Consider the following 17457-nt stretch of genomic DNA (forward strand, 5'->3'; position numbering starts at 1 on the left):
TCTTTATCAACAAAAAGATGATGGACTTAAACATGTTATAGCTTATGCAAGCAGAAGTCTTAGCAAAGCTGAACGGAATTACCCAGCGCACAAATTAGAATTTCTTGCACTAAAATGGTCCGTCACAGAAAAATTTAAAGATTATTTATATGGACATAGTTTTACTGTTTTTACGGATAATAATCCTTTAACTTATGTCCTAACAACTGCCCAGCTCGATGCTACCGGCCATAGATGGCTTGCAGCCTTGTCTGCCTATAATTTTGACTTGAAGTATAGACCAGGCAACACAAATGCAGATGCAGATGCACTATCTCGTCTACCTGGTTTGTTACAAAAACAGAACTGTACTACTGTTACATCAGATTCTGTTAGTGCCATATGTAATATGACAAATATTGTTCCTTTTATTGAAACTCTTCCAGTGTCTGAAGAAGTTCTCAATATGAACATCAATGCTATACATGATGGAAGCCTACAAAGTGTTGATATTGTCCAAGAACAAATTCAAGACCCTGATATATCATACTGGTTTGATCAAGTCTTTAATAAATACAAACCACATAAAGATGAAATACCACCAACTCCTTATAGTAATGCATTATTTCAATGCTTTGATAAGCTTACAATTATTGATGATAAGTTGTACAGAGATGTAAAAACAGACACAGGTATTGTACATCAACTTGTTATTCCTCTGTCACTTGTCAATCTAGTTTTGTTTCATCTTCATGATAAGATGGGTCACCAAGGTAGAGATAGAACCCTTTCACTTGCTAAAGATCGATTTTATTGGTACGGTATGACCCGTGACATAGAAAACCATATTCAGAATTGTGGTAGATGTATAAGGAGAAAAACTCCAACAAATATGAAAGCTCCATTAGTAAACATCTCAACTACTCAACCATTAGAACTTGTTTGCCTTGATTTTTTAACTCTTGAACGTTCAAAAGGTGGTTTTGAGTATGTTTTAGTCATTACTGATCATTTTTCGAGGTTTGCTATGGCAATTCCTACAAGAAATATGACAGCTAAAACCACAGCTGAGACATTTTATCAGAATTTTATTGTTTACTACGGTACACCACTTAAGATCCACTCCGATCAAGGAGCTAACTTTGAAAGTAAAGTCATTAAAGAATTATGTTCCTTACTTGGTATGCAAAAATCAAGAACAACTCCATACCATCCAATGGGTAATGGTCAGTGCGAAAGATTTAATCGTACCTTAATATCAATGTTAGGAACTTTAAATCCAGATGAAAAACGAGACTGGAAGTCTTACATTAAGCCAATTGTACAGGCATACAATAGTACCAAGCAAGACAGTACATCATTTTCTCCATACTTTTTGATGTTTGGAAGGGAACCACATCTCCCTATAGATATAATGTTTAACAGTATCACAAATGGCAAAAATATGTCCAAGTCAAAATATATTGAGTCTTTAAGAGACAGACTCAAATTTTCCTATGATCTTGCTTTGAAACACATACAAGCTTCACAAGAAAAGCAAAAGAAAAACTATGATGTTAAAATAAAAAGTAGTGTTTTAAAGCCAGGTGATCTGGTATTAGTCAAAATTGTAGCTTTTGACGGCAGACATAAATTGTCAGACAAGTGGGAAAATGACCCCTATGTTGTTGTGTCACAACCAAATACTGACATTCCTGTCTATAAAGTGAAAAAACAAAATGGTGATGGAAAAACTAGAGTTTTACATAGGAATTTGCTTCTACCAATATGTACATCACTTGATAGTGATAAACCAAAACCAGTCCCTAGAAAAAGGAAACCAGTTCCTAAAACAAGAAAACTGACATATTCAGACTCTTCTCAGAACAAAGATAGTTCAAATAAAGTTGATACTTATAGTATAGAATCAACTAGTGATTCAGAAAATGAATCATTTACTTTGTATATTGCAAAAACTCAAGATAACGAACCAGTAGTAGTTGATAAAACAATCAACGAATCTGCAGCTACTGAGTTAACAGAGAATATTTCAGTAGATCCAAATAATAATTTACACAGAGCTGAAAATGTACAGCCAGATGTAGGTTCAAATATTCATTCTGAAATTGAATTAAATACATCTACAGGTTTACACCAAACAAATATGTTTGATGAAATGATACCTGAAAGGTCACATGATTCAGTTGAATCTAATGGTACACTTTCTGAAAGGGAGATAACTACCCAATCTCCAGAAAGGTCAGATAATGAACAAGGTTCTTTTGTTCCAAGAAGGTCTGCTAGAGTCAAATCAAAACCTCAGTGGATGAAAAACAATGAATATGTCTTTTCACAAGTTAAAATACCTGACTGGAAATCCAGAGCAGAGTATTTACAATCTTTAATGACCACAACAGTTTTTAAAGATGTGGACAACAGAGTTATCTCAGATGCTCTGATTAAAATTGTCACTGAATCAGCTGAATAATTATTTTATTTGTTTTATGACAAAATACCAAATATTTATTCTGTTTTTTAGCAATATTTTATGCCATGAATTATTTTCAGCATTATTGTTGCCCATGAATAGATGAGCAATATATTTAATATGAATTGCTGAGAATATTTGAATTGAATTTGAATTTTCTGTTGAGTAAGTATATAAATCTTATTCAACTTGTAAGATAAATGTTTGGATTCTATATAATTTTTTTCCCATAGTTCCATAGTGAATGACGAGGACGTCATTTGCTAACGGGGGGAAATGTGTAATAGTGATAGTTTTATGTTGTTTTAATTATTATGATATTCAAATGTATAATTTATTAATTATACATTTATGAATATGCCACAACTGATTTTAAACTCTGAAGTGCATGTATTAATCTGTGTGTCAATCATTATTGACAAAGACAAATAATTTAAAATCAAATATCAATAATATTTAATAAAATAATTTATCAAATAAAATAATTAAATAAATTAAATAAAACAAACTAATTGAAATAAAATAAACAATCAGCTAAAACCTTAGATCCACTCCTTGTTTTATCCCTACACCTGTAATAAGCTACCTGAGTAGAATTCAACTTTCTTTAATCCTATTGGTCAAAACTTTTACCTCCAAATTCTGGACATGAGACAAAGACATTATTCAGATTGCTTTCAGACTGAGAAGACATGATTCTCATATATAAATTATAACTTTTACTGTGAACTGGCAACCAGATCCTAATATTACATACAATGATAAAGTGCCAGTAATTGTTGTTAAAACAAAAGTACCTGATGAGGCACTCTGTTCCATAAACAGGGTATTATTATCCATGGTATTATCTACAGATATTATCATCTACATTAACAAATAAAATCACCATCAACGAACCCGCAGGTGTCTTGGTTATATTTAACATCTTTACCTGACCCCTGTAACATTATTATTTTTAACTCTTTGTATAATTTATAAAAAATGTCATGTGGTAAAAGGGTCCTTGAAGAATTTACAATAAAGATATTACCCTGAGCAACAACTCTTGCTCGTAATTTACTCAAGTCAGTATCAATCCGTTTCTTGTTTTAATTTTTGTTATTTTTATCCTCACTAAGTCTTGTTAGTTTTTAAGAGATAAGTCAGCTGGAACTTAAACATGGAAGCGGTTGATAAGGGAATATAGGTACATGAATGTAATATACTGACAATACTGTAAATGTACTCAAAGTCGGATCAAGGATTTCCGAATATATATTTCCAAGGGAGTCTATACCCACTTAAAAACAATTAAATAATCAACTTGGAACTTTGTTGAGACATAAATTTAGAAATGACAGGTATACGTCCGTGTATATAAAAATGAAAGAGGGGGGCATGGCTTGATTGTTTTTTTTTTTTTTTCGATTACTTCACGATGCTCTGAAAATTAACGGGGGGGGGGGGGGCGAACTGCCTTACCATTCAACTTTTAGAACATTTAAAAATTAATTGGATTCATTATCATCATTTTTTGTTGCAAAAATGTTTGTAAAAAAAAGGGGGGTGGGGGATATATTGACAAAAATTAATTTTTTTTTAAAAAAGTAAAAAAATCGAGCCATTTGTCCCCCACTTGGTTTGTATACATTGCTTAAGCTATTTGCAATATTGCTCATGATTGGACGGTTTCCATAACTGAAGGTTCACCGGAAACATCTACGCTACATGATCTATCACTTTGTGTGTGTTGGGGGGGGGGGGATTAATATACATTGTAGATTGAATAAGATGTTTTATATTCGTATTACAGACAAACAAACAGGTATAACTATAAAGATATCTGTATAATATTAAAATGTAGGGAGACCAAAACTTCCAATGTACTTTCTTTCAATTCAATTAGTGGCAGCTTGAACATTGACCAGTCTATTATTTTGTATCCTTAAGCTTTTACTGCATTTCATCAAGCCCTGCTTTGAAAAATATCAAACAAGTATCCAGTATATATACTGCGGCTAGCATACTAGCAATCAATTTTATTCTGAGTATACCTGGTTCTTATTCATATAGTTTTGAAAATCAAAATGTCAATCAAAATTAAAGTTATTAAAGAATAAAATATAACAGTCTCTCTCTCTCTCTCTCTCTCTCTCTCTCTCATTTTTTTAAATAATGAAAATATACTGGTTTGATAAAATTAATCTAAAAAATATTTTACTTTCTCTTTCAACATGATTTTTCTTTCTTTCTTTTTTTTTTCTATTGTATGTAAGTGCAATTTTTCTATTGTATGTAAGTGTAATTGTATTCCATATGATTTACTGTGAAAGGCGGGAAAATGTTTCAGGTTGTATTTTTACAATTATATACATGTATGAATCAAACAAGAAAATCAGAATAAGGTAAAACAAAGCTTTATTTATTATTGTCATCCCTTTTCGCTGCATGCTGCAATACGAATATATACTTTTGTCGTAATTTTATTGCTTTACAAAATAGTAACTCAAAAAAACCCAAACAAACAAACAAAAAACAAAACAAAACAAAAACAAAAAAACATTTGCTGAATTTAGTAAATTGTAGATTTAAATTCTCAAATCACACAAATATGGAGCTCATCCACACCTTATCAAACAGATCATGCCAGTGGTTCCAGTTGTGAGTGTCTTTATATTTTGGAGTCAATGGAAAGGCTTTCATAACATGACTCTACCCCGAAGTATCGTCAAACGACTCGGACATATTAAAATAGAAAAAAGTTATTCTTCTTCACAAAATATTTTAGAATAAAATTACTTTATTTATTTTTATTTATTTGATCATTCAATATCAAACAATCGAAACTTTATGCATAATTAGAGGAGAAAACGTCGAAAATGAAAAGTGCGTTAAAAGTGCGTGATTGCGGGATAAAGGTATATGCGTTAAAATGCGTGACTGCGGGGTAACGGTATATGCGAAAAAAATGCGTGACTGCGGGGAAGGTTGTTAATAAGATATTTATAATTTTTGGTGTTCTATTGGTAGTGTGTGCATGTATTATTTTACTTTTTAGCTCATTGCCAATTCCATATTTAATTTAAATAAAGAACCATAAAGAAAACTTTACTTTTGTTGTTACAAATATATATATATATATATATATATATATATATATATATATATATATATATATATATATATATATATATATATATATATATATATATATATATATAACATGATGCATTTAAATCGTAAAGGCTAAGGGCTATTCCTTCTTTAAGAATCTACCAATTTTAAGATAGTTTATAATACATCTTTAGAATAATAATTCTTTACATTAAATAATTCTCTCTTTCTCTCTCTCTTGTGTTTGCAAATTTACTAAAAGAAAATGTTCTTCATCTTCAATTTGAATTAGTGTACAAAGGATGACTGCACTTAAGGACATGCCAAAACTGCGACAAAATAAACTTTCAAAACAAACATTTTTCTTTTAATTGCAGAAACGGTCAACATCTAATCTACAACTTTATGTAATCATATTAAATAAAAGTATGTATTTACGAAGTACGAAGCTGTTTTCAAAGGCGGGGGTCATCACAATTTCTTGAATCTCCATACGATAATGAGGACGCCCACTTTTCACTGACTTTATACATAGTCAGCGCATGTTTGTCTATTGTTCTCCGTTTAATAGTTGTATATTTGCATTAATAATGATGTGTCAAAGTTAGATTAATAGACAAACATGCGCTCATAGTTTAAAAGAGAAAAAAACTGTTTCTTCTTACATTCGCCCTCTCTGTTGTAACCTAGGGTAATGGCATGTGGAATATTATAATTCCCCACGTGATTTCTTAACTTAGGTAACTCTGTGAATACTAAATTCCGTCACGTGACTTGTAAGGTAGCATGTTTTGTGCTAACTAGGACACTGTGTTCGAACACGTTGAATTGTCAGGCATCGATTCAAAGTATTCTTTCCTTACATGGACGTGCTGATATTGTTAATTTCGTTTTGAAACCTTAGTAATAATAGTGTAGTTGTGGCATACAGAATAAAGGGGAGATGGGAAAAAATAATCTCGTATTTTTTATACATGTTATTGTTATTTATCTAGTCTAATTTTAGAGCCATTCTTACAATGTTAGCTCCACCCCTCATGCATACCTAATGTTTAATCAAGGGCAGGTAAGTGTAAATTCTCTATACTTGGAAAACAGTAAGGACAAAAAACATAGAATTATTTTATTGTATCACAGTCTAAAATCATTTTAACATTTAAATTTTGGTTCCAAATTGACAGAATTCTTAAGTAAATATACAAGAGGCCCAAGGGCCTTAACGGTCATCTGAGTATAATACAACAATTTAGAGGATCCATAGAGTATAAAATGAACTGAAAGGTGAAACTTTGTTGCCCAAGAGCAAGAAAAATAGGGTGATCAGGATCAACAAAATAATTAGTCTAGTGTTCATTAACAGTACATAAATTAGGTTCTAATCTGTTCCCCATTTATCATTCTCACCAGACAGTATATAAACAAACTTATAATCAGTGCTTCTGTACTCTTTTAATTCCTTGTTGAAATCTCTTACATTGGCCTCTCCTGGTCTTTGATGAACATTTAATAGGACAAGTTATTTTTGTCTCATTTTTATTTATCTATTACTTACAAGTCTACTTGATCATTAAAACTATGAGAGTACTTTTTGTATTATACAATAAAAATTCTTGCATAATTCTCTTATTCTATTAACTTTTCAAGTACATTATTTACAGTGATTAATTATCACAAGTAAATGGCAAAGGGGAATAACTCCTCTCCTTAGAATACAAATTAATAGAGCCCTGGCCTGGACCAGAACACTTGACCAAATGGTTCTGATGTTCAAAAATCTGGTAAAAATACCCTTCCTTATTAAAACTTTTACTCTTTTTGCCTCTGATATGCCCAGGTGCAGAGAAGATTTTTAAAGCATTAATGCATTTTCACTATATAATAAATAGAGCCCTGCCCTAACAGCAGAACCTCTGATCCAGGGGTCATGAAATTCACAATTTTGGAAGAGACATCCTTGCTTATCATAACCATGAGAAGATTTTCAAAGAAATAATGCACTTTCACTATATGATCTACATATGTATATAGCCCCGCCCTAGCACCAGAACCCCTGACCCTGGGGCTATGAATTTCACAATTTTGGTAGAGTCACCCTTGCTTATCATAACTATGTATTCAATTTGTTTGAATAATACCCAGGAGTAGAGAAGAAGATTTTCAAAGAAATAATGCACTTTCATTATATGATCTATATAGCCCCACCCTAGCACCAGAACCCCTGACCCTGGGGCCATGAATTTCACAATTTTGGTAAAGTCACTCTTGCTTATCATTACTATATATTTAATTTGTTTAAATAATACCCAGGAGTAGAAAAGAAGATTTTCAAGGAAATAATGCACTTTCACTATATGATCTATACAGCCCCGCCCTAGCACCAGAACCCCTGACCCTGGGGCTATGAATTTCACAATTTTGGCAGAGTCACTCTTGCTTATCATAACTATGTATTCAATTTGTTTCCATAATACTCAGGAGTAGAGAAAAAGATTTTCAAAGAAATAATGCACTTTCACTATATGATCTATAAAGCCCCGCCCTAGCACCAGAACCCCTGACCCTGGGGCTGTGATTTCACAATTTTGGCAGAGTCACTCTTGCTTATCATAACTATGTATTCAATTTGTTTCCATAATACTCAGGAGTAGAGAAAAAGATTTTCAAAGAAATAATGCACTTTCACTATATGATCTACATATGTATATAGCCCCGCCCTAGCACCAGAACCCCTGACCCTGGGGTCATGAATTTCACAATTTTGGAAGAGTCACCCTTGCTTATCATAACTATGTATTCAATTTGTTTGAATAATACCCAGGAGTAGAGAAGAAGATTTTCAAAGAAATAATGCACTTTCACTATATGATCTATATAGCCCCACCCTAGCACCAGAACCCCTGACCCTGGGGCCATGAATTTCAAAATTTTGGTAGAGGGCTCAATGCTTATTACAATCATGCCAACAGTTTGACTACTTGATGTCCAGGAGTAAAGAAGAAGATTTTTAAAGATTGCATTAATTTTGATGGTTTTGGCCCCACCCCTCAGGCCCCAGGGGGGCAGGGGCCACGAATTTCACATTTTTGTTCCCCTTCACCCATAGATGCTATATGCCAAAATTGGTTGAAATTGGTTTGCTGGTTCCAGAGAAGAAGCTGAAAATGTTCAAAAGTTTACGACCGACGCACGACGACGGACAAAGAGATAGCAATAGGTCACCTGAGTGACTCAGGTGACCTAACAAAAGTGAAATAAGGTTAAGATATAAAAACAACAGAAGCGACGAAAAAAGACCCAAAACCCAGCGTTAAGTGCACATTCTTTGTGTCCTAGGTATGTTATTATTTATATCTGTCCATTTCTTTGAAGAGTATGTGTACAAATATCTGGTCTACAGATTGAATTTCTATATTAATGTTTTAATATACAGTAGTTAGATATCTTCCTAGTCTGAAGTTGGTCTTCAAAAATAAAAACAAGAGACAAGGTTACCACCTTTTAGTGTTTCATTTGAGTACATGTACTTCCAATCCATTGAGTATTTTTGACCAGGCCCCACAGCTCGAGAACAGATTTAAGTCAAAATTTCAAATGAATATAGCTTCTAAAACAATTTTGATAATCACATTTTGATAATTAAAAATAAAATTTTCATCATGTGTTTATACCATGTATTTGAATTTCTTTCAAACACACATTTTTGAAACACAAATGTGAAATTAAAAAAAAAAACATACTCAAACCATTCTCAGTTTATGGCCACGGGGCCAGACATTGTTTTGAGAGAGATTAAATGACAAAGTGTTTCGAATATCAAAAAACTTGTCAATACATTTTCTTCGGAGGAATACCAGGGTGTTTTTTTTTTTTTTGGGGGGGGGGGGGGGTTAAAGTTTACACGTGTAAAAAAAGAGTTAGTTTGTCGACAGGGGCGGATCCAGGACTTTTACCAAAGAGATGGGGGTAACTTAACTGAAACAAATGTCAGGCTCGGAAAAAAAACACAAAAAATTGCCCAATCCTAATGGAGATCCCAGGTCATTTTTTCCTTACTTTTACATAGAAATTTCATAACTCTGAACAAAACCCCCAGATCCCTCTCTAGATCCGCCCATGGTCAAACAACTGACACGAAATGATAAAAGTATAGAAAATCATTAACGTATCTGTGTAGCCATGCAGTGGTAGAAAAAATTCAAGACAGGTCTGGCAGGTTTCGATTTTCTATAATGAAATATGGAGATAACGAACAGTATTCAAGCTCAAAGTCCATTAAAACAATACAAATCGGGAGCAGAGCAAACACGGGCCTCCAAAACATCAGAGGTGGGATCAGGTGCCATGGAGGAGTGAGCATCCCTTGCCGACCGGTCACACCCGCCGTGTGCTCCTTGTCATGATTGGGAAATAACGGGAAAATCCGTCGACAATTCCGTGTGCAAATAAAGGCCTAATGATGACTTTAGACTGTTGATATTCTTGTTTCATCAACTTGTCTGTCAATAACTTACCTCGTTTTAAAAATTGTTCATACGTAGAGCATGCTTTTGCGTATCGAATCAACTGAGAGATACACACCCCATATGCCGGTGATAAAGGTGTATTGCTGCATAAGTAAGGAAAGTCGAAATTTATAAAAAGAAATTGATAAACAACGAACCTGATTAATCATGATTTCACTTACTGAAAGAAAGTGAAATATAAGATACATTTTAAAGTCATGTGACAGACTGTTCAAGTGTCTACAGCTGTATGCATGTACACTGTAAATAACATACAACATTTACACCTACTCTTTCATACCACAAAATCGCATACACTGAAATTGTGCAATTAACATTTATTTTTATAATTAATGAACACAGTTCTGGTTCTGTATCACAGGTAAACGATCAACTTTTTTTGTTTACAAATCAGAATTAAGATTTTAGAGGGTCCGGATTGCATCTATTATATACCAAATTTAACCAATCACAATCTGCCAATATACTCTATTTCTCTAACTGACTGGCTACTCTTTGTGGTGCAATTTTCCATGCATTTCAATTAGCCCATTGTTGAGGTTCAGTTGCATTGGCATATGCCTATCTTTATAAATACCGTACATGTTTGAAGAAATTTATATATAAACCAACTGAACTCATTGTTTATTTTTTTTTCTATGTATACATAGACATCACTTGTTTCAGAGTATGTATTCCAATGTTTGCACCACATGCAACTACAACAACACGTTTCCCCGAAAATCTTCCAGGATTCTTCATAAAAGCACCCAGAGTCATACCAGCTGCCCCCTCAATCACCTGTACAGCGAGTCAATAAATTACATAAATGTATTTTTAAAAAAATACGTGAACTGCCCATTAAAAATTATGCTACAAAAGTTCAAAACTGTAATGTCATCAGCTTAATTGTGTTCATGTGTAATGTTTAATGATTGAAAAGAGTTGACTGAGCACACTATACGACCTTTTGATGATTCTGTAACATGTACACAATGGCTTTCCCAATTTCCTCCTCCGTGACCATTATCCAATCATCAACATATTGAGCACACAGTGGGAATGTTATCTGAAAATAAAGAAATGGAGCTAAAACCAAACAAAAAATCATAATTATAATTGTGGATAAAAAAAAAATACAAAATATTTACATAAAATGGCTTAAAACATTTTTGTGGCTTTACTTTTTGTTAAACCTGGTCCGGTCAATTTCTTATTGTCCTGCACTCCGTCCAATAAGGTGCCTAATAAGATTCAACTTATTGGACAGCTACAGGTAACATTGAAACGAAAACAAAGGGCAACGCTGATTAGATAAACAGCACTGAAAAAGCTTTAATAAATCGGACAATCTAATATTGTAAATTATAAATATTTCACAAGATAATCCTATTGGAATTTGCATGTATACTCAGTAATCCACAGTGAAACTGAATGTAGAGGAATCCGTGGCACCAATCTTAAATTTCACTAATTCACCATTCATTTCAAATTTCACATTCACACAGAATCTTGTGAACACAAAAGAAGAATCAAATGCATGTGTTTCCTTCCACCCATCCTTGGGCTTTTTTCCTGCCTTAACCTGTATTTCCGTTAGATGTGATCATTTGCCCTTCTAGTTCCGCGTTGTTTGAGCGATTGTCTGTCGTTGCTTTTAATGAGAGGCTGGAGCAAAATCCTTCAAAAAACCTGCGCAGAATCGAGAAACTGTTTGTTGCAGATTAAAAAAAACACTGGAAATAACCTTCCAATTTCACTCTAGAAAAAAAAAATCAAGCTTCAAGAGTGGTTGGAGTAAAATGCTTCAAATCCTGTTGTTTTGCAGTAAACTCCGAAATATAAGGATATCTCCGGATTTCACGGTAGAAAACTTCAGCTTGCATTTTGATGTTCTTCATGACTTTGATTAGAATACCTAATCTGAAGAAGTGTTGTTTTAAAACGTCCTCATCCGTATAGTGTTGCGTTGTAAAATGAATAAATTGTCAAGCTAACTTTTACGCATGCGTAGTAAAATGTCATGCGGATAAATAAGACTAAATAAAGTTAATGTTCATATATTTCCATTTCTATTTGTTTTCTCTGTGATAACTCTTTGAAAGTTAGGAGAGTTGATTTCTTCATCATTCTAAAGGAATGCAAATTTTGCCAAGCGAAAGGTCAGTCCTAATATGCATGTAATTCTCGTGCGGCTGTCTTTGTGTTTGACGTCAGTGGGCGGGGACTATTGAAATTGACATGTGAGGCCTCGTGTAATTTAAATCTATTAGTCTACATTTTTGAAATCTAAATTTACATTTTTATTTCAAAATGAAATGGAAATATAAGGAATCACTGTCTAGTTAGTAGAGTATGCCAGGGACATCAACGATAGTTGGAAACGTGGGATAATTTATGCATAACGGGCTTCGCCCGTTATGCAAATTATCCCACGTTTCCAACTATCGTTGATGCCCTGGCATACTCTACTAACTAGACAGTGATTCCTTAAATTTATATAAAACATTGACTAGATGATTCTTACTAATGAAAATTCAAAAACTTGTTTTCTTTGGCTTAACTTAATGGACAGTGCCAGATAAAGTCACAAAAGCAGATCGAGACCAGTATATCTGCAGGTGTCCAATAAGTTAACAATGGGAGTGTTCGTCATTAGTGAAATGTTTTAAGTATAAGTTATAAGCCTCAATCTGACCATTATGCCAGATATTAGACTCTCCTCGGTGCTAACGCGCCTTGAACCGTCTAATATCTGACATAATGGACAGTTTTCGTATTATATGTCTAAATTAATATATTTTACAATGATAATCTGTTTAACAATTTAGATAATTTTAAAAGTATTATGTGATTAAAGAATATAAATCTGTAAGAATTGCTTCACTTTATTGAATACAAGTGTCACAAATGTGCATGCAAGTGTTCGTAATCAAAAGACACACAACTGGGTAGTGCTCGTGCGTTTAGAATCACAGTAAATAACCATTGTTCAATGCTTATAATTTTATAACGAAACCCTACCGAGTTTTCTTCCACTCCCCCTGCCGTGCCCTCAGACAGAGTGTCCATTGATTCCTCGAACACGATCCTCCCTGCTTTCACACTCTCGTACATAACCTTGGAGTTCTGTGGCTGGCAACCGATGATCTGTATGACCCCAAATTTTTTTTAAATCAAGAAAGGACAAACAATAAGAAATATAAATGATTAAAAACTAATTAAATAATATGTACAATTTATTAATACCTCCACAGATGGCTTGACCTGCTTGATGTACCTGGCTATTCCACCTATCAATCCCCCTCCCCCGACTGGGACCAAAACGCTGTCCACATCAGGGAAGTCCTCCAGAATCTCTATTCTGCAAGTAACCGTGAATTCTAACTAACGAAAGGTTCAACATACAAATGTTCGATGATAAGATGGTAAACTCTACCTACAACTCACCCAATAGTTCCTTGCCCTGCAACGATGTCAAGGTCATTGTATGGAGAGACATATTCTGTATCTTGCCTCTGGATGGAAGAAAAAAACATATATATCAATAATACCCCCCCCCCCCAATTCTCAGAAATACTAAGTATGGTTGTATGTTGTATACATTTATATTCTACTTCAATTCAATAATTCTAAAAAAAAAAAGTGATTACTTTTGCGCTAGATCTAGCCTCGTTTTCGGCTTCCACACAATCATTCCCGTGCAGCACGACACGCACTCCTCTGTCTAGTAAAGCGGTCTTCTTGTGTTCACTAACATCCTTATAGCAGTATACGGTCACTGGAATCCCCAATTTCATCCCCGCCTCAACCTTTTAATATAATTTACTTCGACGCTCATTTTTGCTACTGAACCAAGGGTTATACGATTCGCTCCTCTCCATGAAAATGAGAGGAGCAGCGGATCGTAACCCTTGGCTATAGCTGTAGCAAAGATGTTTAAATTCAAGTTGTTTAACATCACTTCCAGTGTATTAAACGCATAGTATTATAACGCAAACTTCAAATTCGTATTAAATGCCCAACCGATGATATAACTTTTGACAGACAATACGGCAATGCAAAACATCTAATAATATATAATTATAATCATGATAAAATTTGCAGTCTACAATAGTTTTCAAAGGGTCAGCAAGCCTCTTTATATTACAAATGACTTTGAGGAGGTGAGCAAATCCCAATTAATTAAAGAAATTAGAAACTTAGCTTGGTCATCTGTCCTTTCAAGTAGGTTAAATCAGAGACATCGACTTTTTGTGTCTCTGGTGAGACGCAGAAGATTAAATTACTTTTTAAACCTTTTATTTTCAAATTAATAAGATGTTGAGTGAGAAAATTAATTTGGAAGGTTGTATATATTCAAAACTAAACTTAACTCAAGGAAATTGCCAGTAAAATTAAAAAAAAAAGTAGATTTCAAGAGAGAAGGGTCTCGGATTCGGACCATTAGATAGAACGTTCTATCGTTAAAATGATATTGTCCTATTGTCCTACGGACCCGGTGGTGAGGGCTTGTCCCGAGACACAGTTAGATTATTCTAACTATCGGACCATGAACTCAGATCAGCTAATTAAAATACATCTATTTAATATGGTGTACGTAGCATTTTAACCCCTCACTCCCTTGTGCTGTTGCCCGCCTAGAATGAATCACTTTCTTGCCATAACGACGAGGAGACGAGGGGCTGAGTATAGAGCCCTATCACAGTGCTAGATAATGTTCTGTTCACTACTAAATAATTACACAGGCCATTCCATGATTTCCAGAGGATGCTGTGATTATTCCCCTTTCCTTTATTACGTCACCATCAGACGACATCTTCAACAACTTGTTGAAAGCACCACGTACTTTGAATGACCCCGTTAACTGTTCGTTTTCTGAAAGAATTTAAAAAGGAAGAAGAACATTAAAGATGTAATTATAAACACAAATTAAAATAAAAAGTCTGATGTGAATATTAGCTAGCTTTACCATCGATTGATTTGTAAATATATATCACAGGCACTTTTTTTTCGTATGTACGGGGCATCCCTACTTATTTTTACCACAAATAAGTCAGTAGGGGTGCCCCATTTACAAAAAAGTGCCTGTGATAAATTGTATTTTAAAATTCGTGTGAAAGATAGTTAATAGTCATGTGAATTCGAGAATGATCATATATGTAGGGGTATTTGTTTTAAAACCTATTCATCTAAGCGATTTTATTTTATACATTTATCCAATCTACCAGATAAATTACTGAAAATATGTTACACTGGCGCTCCATAGTTCAAAATAACACAGCTATAGACGGCTTAGTTTGTACGTAACCTTTCCCTGACTTAAGTATGTCATTTTTTTAGCTTAAGCCTCTCATAAAGTCTTACTTGTTAGTACGTACCAAGTTTAATTTTTACTTTGCAATCACTAGCTAATTTGCTGAGTGGGTTTGAAAACATCAGGGGTGTTTTGTAAACATATTGCTTGATCCGCCAATGTGCTTCCAACGTTTTCTGTACCAGATCCTCCATCGTCTTCACTAAAAACGTGAGCAAAGAGCGCTTTGACAATATGCGATAAATATTTGAATAATATATATAAGTAGTTTGAATTTGCTTTACACACTCATGCATTACTCACCTTTAAAGAATTTTATCTGTGCTGGCTGCTACACTTTGGACTTTGAAAAGGGTGGTCGAGTTCCAAAAAAAAAAAATGAAATTAAAATCAAATGTACGTTCTCTTTTGTTCGTATTTCGAATTTCCACAATCCAGGAAAAATCCGGCACTTCAACTAAGGGGCAAAGCTGGTGCATAAAATGTCGTCTACAGGTCAATACCCAAGTTGTAATCCCGTATTTTGTTACATACTAAAACTGAGCATTTTTAATTTTAAAATTGCATAAAACAATCGTTTCGCTAAAGAAAACAATTCAACTTTCCTAAATGCCCCGCGTCTCTCTGATTTTTTTTTCTTTTAAAAATATTTAATATTCATACTGTTTTGTTTTTTTTAGCTAAAAGAAATCATGTAAAGTACGTATGTATGTACGTCGTACGGTATATTACTTACGGTAGATTATCTAGTTCCAAGTCCGTGCATTTCCTACAGTTTAATTTCATTTTGTAATCTTCAAGCACAAAACATTTAATATACACACACCAGAACTGAATGAAAATGTTAATCAATAATTTTTTTTATGAACCATATACACATATATTGTATGTCGACGCATCAAGTGACAATTAAGCATTTTCAGTGAGGAGTGCCCAGCTCATTAATCAATACAGTGCATCTGTTTTACATTTTCAAGAGGAAAGAGTACAAGTATTTAGTACAATGAATAGAAGATTTAACAAATACATCATCACAGTACTCGTGGACAGGACACCCCCCCCCCCCCCAGCAACCCATTTTATACAACCCAACCCATATATATGGGAATTTTTTTTAAAATTTCTCTTTACATAAATTATTCTTGCAACAAACATTTATGAACACGTACCTGTTCAAAAATGAAAAAAAAAGTTGAATAAACGGTTCATCGACAAATTACGGAAGCCGGTTGGTGCCAGGTAGAAAAAATATTTTATTTGGCGACCGCCAGATAAGTTTCTGGCGGCCGCCAGATAATTATTTGGCGGCCGCCAAAAACTTATCAGGCGGCCGCCAGATAACTTTCTGGCGGCTGCCAGATAAGTTATCTGGCGGCCGCCAGAAAGTTATCTGGCGGCCGCCAAATATTTATCTGGCGGCCGCCAGAAACTTATCAGGCGGCCGCCAGAAATTATGTGGCGGCCGCCAGATAACTTTCTGGCGGCTGCCAGATAAGTTATCTGGTGGCCGCCAGAAAGTTATTTGGCGGCCACCAGATAAGTTTCTGGCGGCCGCCAGAAACTTATCTGGCGGCTGCCAGATAAAATATTTTTCTACCTGGCACCTACCGGCTTCCGTAACAAATCCTGTTCACGGAATCATAAAAATGATACGCGAACTCGATAAAAACGTTTATCAGGCTCCCGTAGGAAGCAAATTCAGTTGAGGGGGGGGGGGCACAGTCATACATTTTCAGTTGACAGTTGAGGGGGCACTACCAAAAAAAAAAAAATATTTTCACAAGCAAACAATGAGGTTTTATATACAGGGAGGAGGTTCCAAGTACACTATAATAGTGTTGTTGTTTTTTTTTTTTTTTTTTTTTTTTTTTTGTTTTGTTTTTTTAAGTGCTTTGTTTCTGAATTTCAGGTTTCCATATTTTATTTCTCATCTAAACTGTGCAAATAATCGTTCAACCTGCAACCAAATTTATAATTGTTTTTCAATTTATAATATTAGTAGACCTAGGTTTTCTTTTGTTTTAGTTTTTGTTTTTCATATTTCAAATGTAAATCTCCCTTATGACTTCAAACTCATCAAATTTCATTAAAAAAAGGTT

General features: G+C 34.1%; 1 protein-coding gene across 2 annotated transcripts; it reads right to left on the minus strand.

Annotated features, from left to right (window-relative positions):
* Window positions 1–10529: 10529 nt before the first annotated feature.
* LOC133183508 (L-threonine ammonia-lyase-like) lies at window positions 10530–15800 on the minus strand. Of its 2 annotated transcripts, XM_061318460.1 has the most exons (9): window positions 15662–15800; window positions 15423–15560; window positions 14786–14919; window positions 13695–13853; window positions 13492–13559; window positions 13291–13405; window positions 13066–13191; window positions 11009–11110; window positions 10530–10842 (listed from the first exon to the last, which is right to left on the minus strand). In XM_061318460.1, exons 2-9 carry the CDS (start codon window positions 15550–15552, stop codon window positions 10699–10701), a joined length of 978 nt encoding a protein of 325 aa, XP_061174444.1. In that variant the 5' UTR covers window positions 15553–15560; window positions 15662–15800; the 3' UTR covers window positions 10530–10698. The 2 variants fall into 2 exon arrangements, with proteins under 2 accessions (XP_061174444.1, XP_061174445.1); XM_061318461.1 differs by lacking the exon at window positions 15662–15800 and having other exon boundaries at window positions 15423–15565.
* Between the last annotated feature and the right edge of the window lie 1657 nt (window positions 15801–17457).

This window comes from Saccostrea echinata, unplaced genomic scaffold (genome assembly GCF_033153115.1).
Source record: "Saccostrea echinata isolate AGI-Se365-2 ecotype Australia unplaced genomic scaffold, CSIRO_AGI_Sech_v1 ptg000009l, whole genome shotgun sequence".
Taxonomy (NCBI): Eukaryota; Metazoa; Mollusca; class Bivalvia; order Ostreida; family Ostreidae; genus Saccostrea; species Saccostrea echinata.